This window comes from Serpula lacrymans, assembly GCF_000218685.1.
Source record: "Serpula lacrymans var. lacrymans S7.9 unplaced genomic scaffold SERLAscaffold_2, whole genome shotgun sequence".
Classification (NCBI taxonomy): domain Eukaryota; kingdom Fungi; phylum Basidiomycota; class Agaricomycetes; order Boletales; family Serpulaceae; genus Serpula; species Serpula lacrymans.
Genome location: NW_006763291.1, coordinates 347,396 through 359,890, shown reverse-complemented (window position 1 = coordinate 359,890; position 12,495 = coordinate 347,396). Strand labels below are relative to the sequence as shown.

Here is a 12,495-nt window from a genome sequence, read left to right as displayed (position 1 = left end):
AGCAGCATATGCCTTGATTCTGAAAGACAAAAGGCAAGGGAAGTTTTACTCCAAGGGGCGCAAAGCCATAATGATTGGCTACACACATGGAAAGCAAGCCTACAAACTCCTAGACACTGAAAAACGGACTGTGTTTTCCAGTCGGCATGTCATATTCAATGAATCCGGTGTCGATGATGAGAACTGTTGTTAGAAAACCACACACAAATCAAACTAACAAACAATCCTCCCAGATTCCATGGAACTTGTTTATGGGCTTTGCCTCCTAGAACAGTGGAGTGGTCTGGTTGTTCGTGGGGTGGTACGTATAAAGATCCTTCAAAGTAAAACCCAGAGATGTATGGGTGTGGGTTTTGAGGAGGAGGGATAGTTGGAATATAGAAAGATAGGGGGCATTGTGGCGAGTATAGACAAGCACTACCTTGCTAATTGTAGCACAAGGTAGGTTTGAGAACAACAAGGATGACGAGGTGACGAGGTTCCCAGTGATAGCAGGCTCCTGACGCACAAACTGTAGTGCTCAGAAGGACTCTAATCGAAAGGGATGACAATGACTTCAAAAGTTGGAAGTGACGATGACAGCAGTTAACAGTGGTAGAAGTGGGAAGTGTTGTGACCACACTGGATCACAAGTAGCAGAGTAGTGAACTTGAGAGTAGAGAAGAAGTCTGGATTGGAGTTCTTGTTTTTCTTTTTTTACAAGGTAAAATACAGGGGTTTATATAGTGAAAAGAAAGGTAGGCTATGCACAGTATAGCTGCGCAAAAAGAATGAGAAAGAACATGAAGGAAGGAATGTACGCTGACAAATCCTGCGTAGTTGCTACAGGATAAGATCATCAAAATAAGGGAAAGAAAGGGATAGAATAATGAATGCTGTGAGTGATGTCACAGGTTTGTACAGCCATAAAGTAAAGTCCAATAGCAAAAAGAGAGCAAGAAAATCATGATATCATGGGAAGATGCAGTAAAAAAAGGGCAAGGCAAAACACTATCAGTATCAACACAGTTCCTTTATTGTCAGTCAGGCATTCTAAAAAATATGTGTCCATAAAAATGATTCAAAAATCAAAAATAATCGCACTGTAAATGAATGTTCTGCTGAAGAAAAAGAAACTGGAGCCACTGGTCCACCACCTAGTCCAAATCCGACAGTTCCATGGCCTTACCAATGGACTGGTTGTGTTGGACCACCTGATCAAACGAGGGAGGGAGAGGAGTAGTTCCAATTTGGAACAAGTGAGTCCCAGGCAGCGTGTGGTAGGTGTAGCTGTAGCAAAGACAATGGACAAAAGATAAGTGTACCCAAGTGAATGGGACAGCAATGAACATGGGCGAGGCAAAGGGATGAACCTTCTCCAGCTCAAAAACTACCCACCCACGCTCCAACCAGGCAAGACAAGCGACCGATGTTTTGATAGTATATGATGGCAGATTGACGTCATAAAGATGGACCTGTTGCCCTATTTGGACCAGCCGCCGGGGCTTTGCTGATATCAGCAGTGGCACGTGGTAGTCAACAGATCAGCGACGGAAGCGGATAGGAAGTGGTGACATCAGAAATGGTGGGGGTGCAAATAAGATGAGGAGGAGGAGGGTGGAGGTGACGGAAAAGTGGATTAGAATGGGGATCCAGAAACGACCATCAGGTGAGAATAAAAATGAGAGGAAGGGGCCCATGGTGGGGCTAGGCAAAGGAAGGGGATTAAGGGAAACAATGAAGGCGAGGGCGCAATGCAATGTGTAGCCAGTGGCGACGCGAAAATTTGCCAAAATGCTGAAACACGGAAAGTACGGAATGGAAAGCAAAGGTGAGCGCGACTGGATTGCCTAATAGAGGTGGTGCTGATCAGCCACAAGGTTGAAAAAGGCAATATTAATTACTATTCCACATGGCACTGTGCCTGTGTGGCGCAAAGGCGATGTAACAACCAAGAGTTATTTACTCCGGCGCACACAGGAACACACTATAAAGAAGATGATGGGGAGTGGTTACCCCTTAGGCTGCAGTGAGTTAGTTATGCTAGACAATAGGAGGACTTGCTGAGGAGTCTCCTTAATCTATTGGGGTATATATACTACTACAGGTTTGTTTGTACATATGTACTATACAGTTGTAAAATAAGGTTTAAGTCCGATATTTTAGCATGTGACTTGGAAAAGTCAAAAATTATAAAGTAAAGTAAATGGTCACATGGCTGGTCATGTGACTTTGGAGAAATGAAAAGTAAAGTACAAAAGTGAAGCGTAATTAGGTGCTAGTATGTCAAATTATAACAGGCGAGTCTTTTTGAGTATTTGCTTTGTTATTGACACCTGTCCATGCTACCAATCAACTTTGGTGCATGACAGTGGTGAGGGACCATGTGAGATATTGCTCCAGAGTCAATGATGATTGTTGTTTTGGTCTTATCAGGTTCCGACACAAGGTAAGCTTGAATGCGTTTAGCAAGGGGCTTGGAAATATGTACATGTTCCAATGCAATATGACTCTGTTCCTCCTCAGAGTCAGATCCAGATGATTGCTCCGCTGTATTTGCCTTTTACTTATCATTTCCTTTATCCTTGTGCTTCTCCTTTCCCTTCTTTGTTTGACCTTTTCCAGCTGACTGAAGTGTTCAACACTCCAAGGTATTGTGTGATTTGACTTTGTGGAAGTTACACCACTTCTCCTTGGACTTGAGTGCTGATTCAGAACCTTCAGGGGCCATTCCTGACTGTCGTGAAACTTCTGCAGTGATCTGGATTTCAACTGCATCAAAGATAAGTTTATTTTCTTCAATCGTGTTGATTACCGATGACTGAAATATTTGCCGTTCAGAAGTGCATGGGAGAGATTGGAGAAGAGCGAAGGCCATGAGTTTAGTATCAACTCCTAGTTTCATTCCAGAGAGGTGTGAATCAATTGTCTGGATTTTTGCAATGTGGTCCTGGATAGGCAATATCCCATCCCAGGATAATTTGGTGAGTTCCTGGAATGAATAGAAGGCCGAGGCAATGTTGGACGTCTGATGGAGTGAAACAAGTTTGTCAAATAACTCCTTGGAGCTGGTGAGGTCTCCAGTCCTCATTAGAAGGGCATCAGAGATGTGGTCCTGGATGATTCCATGTGCCTTCTCATCCTTAAGTATTCAGGTGATTTCAGGATCCTCCGAGGAGGTGGGCTTTCCTGGTGAGGGCTTAAGCTCCTCTCCAGTGACAACTCGGAGAACCTTTTCCCAACATAGCTTTGAGATGATCTGGAGTTTCCATATCTGGAAATTGTTGGGTCCAGTGAAAACTGGACATGCATATGTATTGTGTGCTATGGTCATGGTTTTGAGGTTGCCGTTTCAAATGAGAATTATTTCCTGCGTAGCTTTTGCGCCACCAGGGCTCATAACCTAATAAATCTAAGTGAAACTCAGCCGCTGCCCAAAAGGCTATAGAAACGACTTTATTATTTACCTAAGTGAAACTACAATAGATGTTAGTTTAAGGTGATCTCTAATAAATGTAATGTAAACTACTTATAGTTGTCGCTACAGTATAATGACTCCTAGGAGTCCAATTGTGCTCCTAGGACAACCATGGTGACTCCATGGAGTGGTGGCTATACTCTATAGAGAACAATGGCTGCTTTAGCAGAGACCGGGTTTATCCGGTTTTGTCACTTCTCTTTTGATGAGATGCCTTTTTTGAAGACTTCTAGAAGGTCTGAATCCTGCCTAATTCAAACATTGGCAACCCTGGATTGATTTATCAGGGTGACACATTTGTTGTCATCTTTAATGCAATTGCCATGGTCCTCTCTTCTAGATAAAGCATCCAATTTTCCAATAGAAGTACCAGGCTTATAAATCAATTTATAATTAAACCTTAACAGGTATACTGCATAGCGGGCCTGTCTTTGGTTCAAGTCCCAAGCCGTCATAAAATACTCCAGATTTTTATGATTGGTCCAAATTTCAAATTGATGCCTAGCACCTTCCAAGTAATGCTGCCAATGCTCTAGTGCTCTAATGATGGCTAGCATCTCCTTGTCATATATTTGATAGTTGTGCTCTGTAGGCAAGAAACTATGCAATAAATAGGCACAAGGCCTCCAAAGATTATCAGGGTATTTGATTGACAAAACAGCCCCAGTAGCAAAATCAGAAGAGTCGGTTTCTAGCTGGAACTCTTTATCTTATTTGGGAAATGCTAATATGGGTGCTATTGTAAATGCATGTTTAAGCTTACCAAAAGCTTCTTGTTCTTTGGTGCCCCAGTGCCAAATAACATCCTTTTTTGTGAGAGTGTTCAATGGTCTTGTCATCTTTGTGAAGTTTTCAACAATCCTTTGGTAGAATTTGCCTAAGCCAAGGAAGGCCCTAACTCCTTTGGTGTGAGTAGGTTCTGGCCAATCCAATATAGCTTGAACTTTCTCAGGATAGGTGGAAGTGTGCAGCTTATGCTCACATTTCCATCCATAGTACACCTGGCTGTATGAATGGGGAATTGTTGCAATCTGTAGAAAATGCATTGACCTCTATCGAGCCTTCATTCCTTGCTGGTCTCTTATCTCACCTCCTCTCTGTTGCAGCATTCACTCTCCCTCTACCTGCATCCTACAGCTGGATGCTAGATGGTGTTTGGTCTGGAGGCACTTATGTCTGTTGGGGAACTGACAACTGCGAGGCCCTGATTCAGCTTTGTAATGCAAGCTCCCCGTCTTCATGTAACTTTGAAGTTAAGTGCATTGATGGGACATCAAATCCACACATTGTGCTTGCAAGTTTATTATCTGCAGGCTTGTCTGATATTAACGATAGCCAGAAGCTGGATGTGAAAGATCTTAGTGATACTAAGAGTACAGCACAGTTGGACAAATCTGAACATTGAACAATAGGAATCACGCAGAGGATGTTGCTCAGCTGGGAAGAGGCCCAAAACAACTTGACAAAGGACTCTGTGATTAAAGAGTACATTGGCCAAGCCATGGTCAATAGTTACTTGGATGTGAATCAAGCAAGCAAGCCCTCCTTGTTGGATTGAGCTTTACTAATTGCATTGTACTTCTCCTCAACAGACATTAGCAAGAATGATGGAAGCAGAAGAAATGATAGTGCAGCTTTTGGTTAATAATTATTGAAGGCCATTTCATGCTTTTTATGCAGGTGTTCAGACATGTCTACAAATACAAATACAAGATATGTACAAATGTGACAGTGATGCTATGCAAGCCTATAGATATGGTTTGAGATATACTACAGTTCTTTTGGCTGAGCCAAATTAGACCAGTGGTTGAATGTTTTAATTTTGCTTCGCTCATCAATTTTGCTCAGCATTTCTTGCAGCTTCACTTTGAGCTTCTGACCATGTTCAGCAATGCGAAGAAGAACTACAGAAAACTCGTAAACTTGGAGCGGGTCTGAAATGTCATATAACTGGAAGTTCCGCTCCATTAAAAAAAATTTCTATGGTGAGGGATGGTAAGATGTCAATGAGCATATCAATGAACATACTTACTTGTTGCTTGGACGAGTACCAAGCCATTGATACTGCTCCTTCAGATCCAGACGTGACTAGGCCAAAAAGCGGAAAATCAACGATCCCCAAGGATCTCAGAAAATACAGTGCTGAAACCGTATACATTCGAGACTGGTTCAAAGCCTTGAATGTCGTAGTAACATCTTTTTTCTTGTACTCCACGGTAAGGACTGGCAATAATAAATCATTGTCTATTTCCCCGTCCTGGGCTGCCTGAAGCTGAACGACATCTTTCGACAGGGTTTCCGAGGACTCGGAGGGTGGTCTCGGAACAGTTGCCGTGAAGACATTGTGCAAGGAGGGATAGGAAGTTGATTTGCTGTTGTCCGTGACCGATGATGGCTGAGGCTCAACGGTCAGATGTCGAGCTGAGTCCGAGTTTGCTGATTTCATTCGAGTTTAGCAAGAGCTCTACGACTCAGCTATTTTTTCTCACCTCTGTCGTTCTTCCCAGTCCCAGATGCCGACTTTTCCGCACCAGGATGTGCTATCAAAGCAAGATTTTTCACGAACTTCCTGCCTTCGGACTGGCCAAGGATTTTAACGATCTTAGCGCAGACGCCTTCAAGGGGTACGACTAGAATTGCATCACATTTTCCACGTGTTGGTTCTTGGTTGGTGCGACGTTCGAGGGCATCGAGCAAGCGGGCCTCTATATCACCCTTGACTTGCTCGACAAATGAAGCAGACTGGTTAAGCGCCTGAAGAGCTTGAGAAGCGACAACTCTGTTTCCCCCATCATAGCCATATCTGAAGCTGAAGTCTGCCAAGCTGCAATGTAATGCATATTGACTTGCTAGCGCAGAGCGCTCTCGCACGTGATCAGCAGCAGAAGTCCTCATCGCGTCAAGGGCTATATTTCGAGGTGCATTTAAAACACGTTCCAGCCTAAGTAAACGATTAGATATGCTTTAGGGCGGGTTGCCTGGTACTTACAACACATCACGGTTTGTGCTACCAGTGTACTTCGAGGTCGTGAAAAATTTGAGTAACAGATTGTCCCAATCATGGCGGCGTTCAGCTTCATTAGAATTACGTTTCGCCGCTGCAAGAGCTCGAGTATATGCACCATCGGAAGATGACAACATAGAGGAGAACCGACTGGAGAGGAGTTCCATGATTTTGGTCTCCAGGTCTGGAACCTCGTTGCCAGCCTGAACATAGTTATTATAATTTTCAAAAAGCATTCTACGATGCCCTTCAATGCTAAGGTCTGATCCAGGTAGGTCACTCTGCATTGGCGTGAGTATATAAGACGTGGCACTAAGATCGAGAAAACTAACCAATGTTTTCCAGCTGCTTGGCCAGCAAAATTTAGTCGTCTCGTCGTAAAATTTGATTTTTTCGTTAATCTCTTTGTGTTCCGAATCTTGTTCCGATTCAGGGTCTCGAGCAAGATCTGCTAACAAGATTCTACCGATCGTGAGAGCTCTTCTATCAAAAAGCCAATTCGTAATCGATAATTCTTCATCTAAGCCATTCTCACTCTTCATCGCAAAACTAGCCCAGCTGTCAGTCATGATTGAACACATTTAATGTATATGCTCTCACCTAGAGTTTGATACATTTGTTTTCGACTCTTTGCTTGCGGAGTACTTGTCGACAGAAAGCTGATTTCCAGCGGGGCTTTTATCTCTAAATATTGTGAGTCACGATTCAACACATATGATGTATATGCTCTCACTTAGAGGTTGATAGATATTTTGTCGACATTTTGCTTACAGAGTGCTTTGCAACAGAAGATTGACTTACAGAAAAGCTTTTATCGCTGAATATCAATTTACTACATCATTTCCATCACTACGCTCAAAACTTGCCATGCTCACCTGCTCACTTTGTGGTCACTTTGAGTACCACCATGTTTGACACTGCTGCGAAGAGACTTGGAGCCTCTGGGTTCATTGTGTCCTTCCTCTTGAATAGTATGCAGATTTCTCGAAGACTTAGTTGGGGACCAGCAGCTAGGCTGAGAACGTGTAGCGTGTAATGGTGGGGTACGGGGAGGAGAAGAGGAAGTATCGCTGCTTTAAAAAGAAATAAATAAGGATGCATGCCCTGCAACTACAAAACTGAAAATAGTAGGAACCTCGCGCATGTGGACACGTGTACGTCGCATGCCCACCTTGAAACTCGCTCCTTCCATTGTTCTCCTGATTCAGAGGAGATATCGATGAGATCTGATCTCCAGTGCAGGGAAGGATCCGCATCGACAGACGTTACTGATGTAGCGTTGATAAGGTCCTTGAAATACGACGATAATCCAAGCACAAATTGGGCCAATGATATGGCGGCCACTGGGTCGGTTAAATCGAATATGCCTAATGACGCCTTAGGCTGAGAGTTTGGGCTGGCACATGCGATATGGACCCCAGGCTAGAGAAGGGTTCAGTCGAGCCATAGAAGAGAGAAGAAGAGCTTACCAAATCTCCGCTAGTCCCAGAATCGTGATCCAGCCAACCAAATAAGACTTGGCCAACAGTTCCAGTCCCTTGGAAAATAATTCCGATAACTGGTTGGTCGATGTGCCAAACACGACGTTGGTAAAGCATACTTGACATGAGAGGGATGATATTATATTCGTCAGCAACCGCAATAATCGGGAGGACGGCGGAGAGATGGCGACCGCGTGTGGGAAGAAGATGGGCGTGGATAGGAAACTTCAAAGAATGATTCTTTGAGCTACTCGTGTTTGCCTTCCTCTTCTTCGTAATTTCGCCGTTATCCCCATAGTTTTCGTCTCGTACATGAGAAGAATTGTCATCGCTAGAAGAGCTCGTACAGCTGTCTTGTGAGGAGTGACATGCTGAGCCAGTGTCTTGATCTTCATCCGCTCGATCGACATAGTGGGCTATAATAAGTGATGCAAAGCCGTCGGTGATTGGACCACTGGAGGAAACATCCTGCGAATGAGGCGCGCGTGGCCTGACAAAATATTCATCTTCACTAAAAATTGAAAATAAATCCGCGCGTCAAGTTATCAGAAATATGCAAACTTCAAAAAAAAAGAGAAAAGATCATTACAGTATCGATATGTGTTCCGAGCAATGGAGAAATAGATGCTTAAGCATTGTGATCCAAATTGGAATGGTGGGGCGAGGACAACCGTATGCAACGCTGCCACTGAGGGTGCGTAAATCAGACGAGGCCGTCATGACCAAGTCAAACACGACTTTCAAAGACGTAGAGCCGCCAGAATCATAATTCTCGGTCGTTACTATACGATCCTTTGGATGTCCAGATAGAATATCTACAGAATCAGAGGCACAAGGGGACGTGAAAGGGTATGGACCGGTGGCAAGCCAAGATGGGAGTGGCTGAGAAAGTAAGTCTGCGAGCTTCGCTACAGGAGGAGGCCAGTCATAAATATCTTCAAGCTCGTGAATCACTGTCGTCGCATCCATGGAGTAGAAGGTTATAGCGGTGGAATATGATGGGTTAAGCCCGTGACCTGTTGCGATTGTTCCACTCGAGGCCTCTTGAATCGTGTGATGCCAGTGACTTTGGGTACTGGAGTTGTTCGAAAAGGAGAGAAGTAGTAGTCTTTAACGTGATTTACAGTATGCAGCAAACCAGATAAAGCCCACCTTGTCAGCTGCACGGAACCAAATATGCGTAATGAGTTCGACTCGGAACATTTATCAACCTGGCATTGTGTTCCCAATTCGGAAGGTCTGGTCCACAACCACCGGCCAATCCTGGCGCAAATTCAGTTGTGAATGACTCCCACTTGTCGAGTACTCCCTGGAATAGGGCTAGTGTGATTGGATGCAGATGCTCAAGCTTGGAGGCAAGTTTGAATGCTGCAGCCATAGCAGCAGGATTACACCAGGGCTGACCACCAAATCAAGCTGTCTCGGGGGCCACATTAGCACCAAAGATCAGCTCGGGATTGGTAAAAATGAGTTTGAGGTGCTGTTTCATTTCCTCCTGTAATTGTCCCAAGTCTAGCACATTGAGAGACTCTGTGCCTGGCCGGCAAACCATCTGTGAATATGGATGCGAGACTGTACCACCATATAACACAATGGCAACAACCTCTGTCATTGTCTTCAAACAGTGGAGAGCCTCATACAAGTTGAGTTCCATGTGATTGAGTTTCCGGTGATCCTTCTTATCTTGTACAAATTCCGGAAACTCGAGTATAGCTTGATGATCCATGAGAACCACCTCCGCAGCTTCAATGTGAGACTGGAACCTGACATTGCTCGTGTCAGGAAATTGACTGGCCACCAGCCCTCTGTTTTCCATGTACCTGTTGGAGATATGAGAGAAACAAGCGTAGTACGAAGAAGGGAAGTGGCGCAAGCGCCGAACTAGGCAGGCCTAGTAGATGGAGTGGCCCGTGCGCCATCAGATAACATTTTTGATTTTGATTCCGTTCTCCTTTATATACGCTGTCGTCGTTAGGCAGACACCTCAGACCTTCACTCGAAGTCTGAGGTGAGATTCCCCATTTAGTGTTAAATTACGAGTACCTAGCTTACCTTTCGTTTTTCCAGCTGTTCATTGCTAGGTACATTATTCCAATATATTCAGACCTTCACTCGAAGTCTGAGCTGTTCATTGCTAGATAAACAATAGTACCAGCAATATGTATCATGCTGGCCTTTCTTCTTATCTTTATTGTTGAAGATTCCGCCCGCAAGACTGATTGTCTTGACTGCTTCTCGGCTTAACTCATTCAGTGCACGCACCTTGGCAGGAGTTGGCTTGCAATCAGCACCATAACAAGCACACCCTGTAGCATTGCATCATTATCCTTGTTTAGCAGGAGTTGGCTTGCAATCAGCACCATGACAAGCACCCTGTAGCATTGCATCATTATCCTTGTTTACAAGGAGCACTGGCCCTTCAACGCCAATTCAATCACATTCGGCCATCATTGCATCATTTCCGCCCTTCACAGCATTTAGTTCCTTGTGCATGCAACACCCTGCATCAGGAAAAACACTTTTGCTATATAGCACTATATAGCCACCACCTATATATATAAACACATTCATAGAAACTATAGTACTATCAGTGCAATCATAGCTCTTATAGCACAGTATTAGGCAAAATTTTAACCAAGGGGAGAAGTATCTATAATTCCCTCAAATTTTGGATTAATCTAATAAACTTGTTCAATAATAGAAAGAGGCCAAAAGTGTTTTGAGTCAAGTATATTATTATAGGCAAGATACTATAAGTGCTCTTATAGCCTATAGCAGCCTACATAGCTCCTATAGCTGTAAAGGTCATACTTATAATATAGTTCAAGGTGCTTAAAAGGGCTAATAAATCATCCAGTATTAATTAATTATGTAGCCTGTATTAGTGAAATAGTAGTTTGTATCCCTGATACTCACAAAATAAGAATAATGATTTATCCAAATATAAGTAGCGACAATAAGTAAAAAAATAATCTAAGTCCATAAAAGGTCAGTATATAACACCTGTATAATACATTTTATAAGCTCTCATGGTGTAGTGGATAAATGTGATGTGTGGCTGTAGGTTGCTTAGTCACCCAAGAGCTGATTAGCAGGTTGAGAGTTCAAATACTGTTTGTGTTAATTTTTTTCAATCAGCCACACAAGAATTTCCAACATCTATAAGAGCATTTATAGAGCTATATGAGGCTCTATAGATGGCAGAGGTTCTATAACAGGTTTGACCACTATAACAGCTTTATGAGTACTTATAGTGCTATAGAGCTCTATATAGCTACCCCCATTTTTCCTGATGTGCATGTATGAGGACAGCCTCATGCTTCTCTGCCTTTGATAACCCAAGGTAGGCATCTTGTCCAAGTGTCCGCACCATGAAAGACTTCATTGTCAACTCCAGTTCGGTGCACTCAGAGGGTAAGAGGCTTTCTTTACTTTTAGCGTCTGATCTACCTTGGTGTCCTTGGCTTGTTGAAGCCGTTTTACTGGACTACTACCTGACCTTGTCCTGTGTGCAATGTTCCCGGGTTCCTCATCCATCTCCTCTTGCCCACATTTGGTGGGACTCTGCAGTGCCCTTGTCACCATCCTGAGTGGAGGCCTTGTCTTGTCAAGGAAGGTGGATTCCAAGCTATCTTCTATTGCGGTGGTCATGTCCCTACAGAATAGGAGGATAGTTTTGCCCACAATGACAAACTCAATGTATAATCACATCAGGTCGTCATCCCCATCAGCAAATTGGATTGTATGAAGGTCCCAGAGCAGCATTCCTACCGCCAAACATATCAGGGCTATAGCTGTATGGCCCCTGATACCTGTGTGGCTGTCCAGGACCCCAAGCAATATAGATAAGGTTGCATGCGGAGCCACCCCAACAGGCCTCAAGTTCCATTGCCTTAATGAATCTCCAATGGAATCATGCTGTGGACATAGCCCCATGAGGCTCATGACAGCCAGTAGTCCAAGTAATCCTCTGGCTCGCCATTACTCTGGGAGCCAGGCCCGGGCTTGTCCTTTAGTAGTTGGTACACTGCATCCACCAACTTCAAGTATTCCTCCTTGGTACATAACCCGGCGAGGAACCTCCTCTGAGGCTTGTGTGTAATAGAAGCATGCCGAGGACTGTCCTTGTCCACTTCTTCTACACCTACAGATTGCTGCCTCAAGATAGAAGAAGCCAGAACGGGGTTGGACATTAGTTTGGAGGGCCCGGGCCTGGTTGTTGATTCCTGGAAGGCTACAGTTTGTCACCTTGCAGCTGGTTTGGAGGGCCCGGGCTGGTTTTGAATGTCGGCACCGTGTTCATCATTGCTTAGAATTTCATCAAGCCCCTTAATCTCCTCTTGTTCCTCGTCGGTGGATTTGCTTCTGGGTGCAACCATGTTAGAATATACTCTGACATACCAATACTCCATAGGATAATACCTCTGATCTGTAAGCCAGCCCAGTATGCAGCAGCTATTCTGTGTAAGACGTCCGTGGTTGCATGTCATGTTGAAGGTCCTACATTGTATAACCTTGGCCATATAGCTCAATTGGTAGAGCAGCTGGCATGT

General features: G+C 44.0%; 2 protein-coding genes across 2 annotated transcripts; both read right to left on the bottom strand.

The window, feature by feature from the left end:
- Window positions 1–5,127: 5,127 nt before the first annotated feature.
- Window positions 5,128–9,758, bottom strand: SERLADRAFT_412710 (uncharacterized protein; the record flags this gene model as incomplete). The annotated part of the gene is made up of 13 exons (XM_007313202.1): window positions 5,128–5,437; window positions 5,490–5,893; window positions 5,947–6,232; window positions 6,266–6,398; window positions 6,447–6,742; window positions 6,794–7,010; window positions 7,062–7,145; window positions 7,345–7,476; window positions 7,633–7,883; window positions 7,931–8,453; window positions 8,532–9,017; window positions 9,154–9,341; window positions 9,375–9,758. The coding sequence occupies 13 exons, from the start codon at window positions 9,756–9,758 to the stop codon at window positions 5,228–5,230; spliced, it is 3,594 nt and encodes a 1,197-aa protein (XP_007313264.1).
- Window positions 9,759–11,883: 2,125 nt separating this feature from the next.
- SERLADRAFT_433031 (uncharacterized protein) lies at window positions 11,884–12,321 on the bottom strand (the record flags this gene model as incomplete). Its single annotated transcript, XM_007313201.1, has 2 exons — window positions 11,884–12,100; window positions 12,191–12,321. 2 exons carry the CDS (start codon window positions 12,319–12,321, stop codon window positions 11,884–11,886), a joined length of 348 nt encoding a protein of 115 aa, XP_007313263.1.
- Window positions 12,322–12,495: the final 174 nt, after the last annotated feature.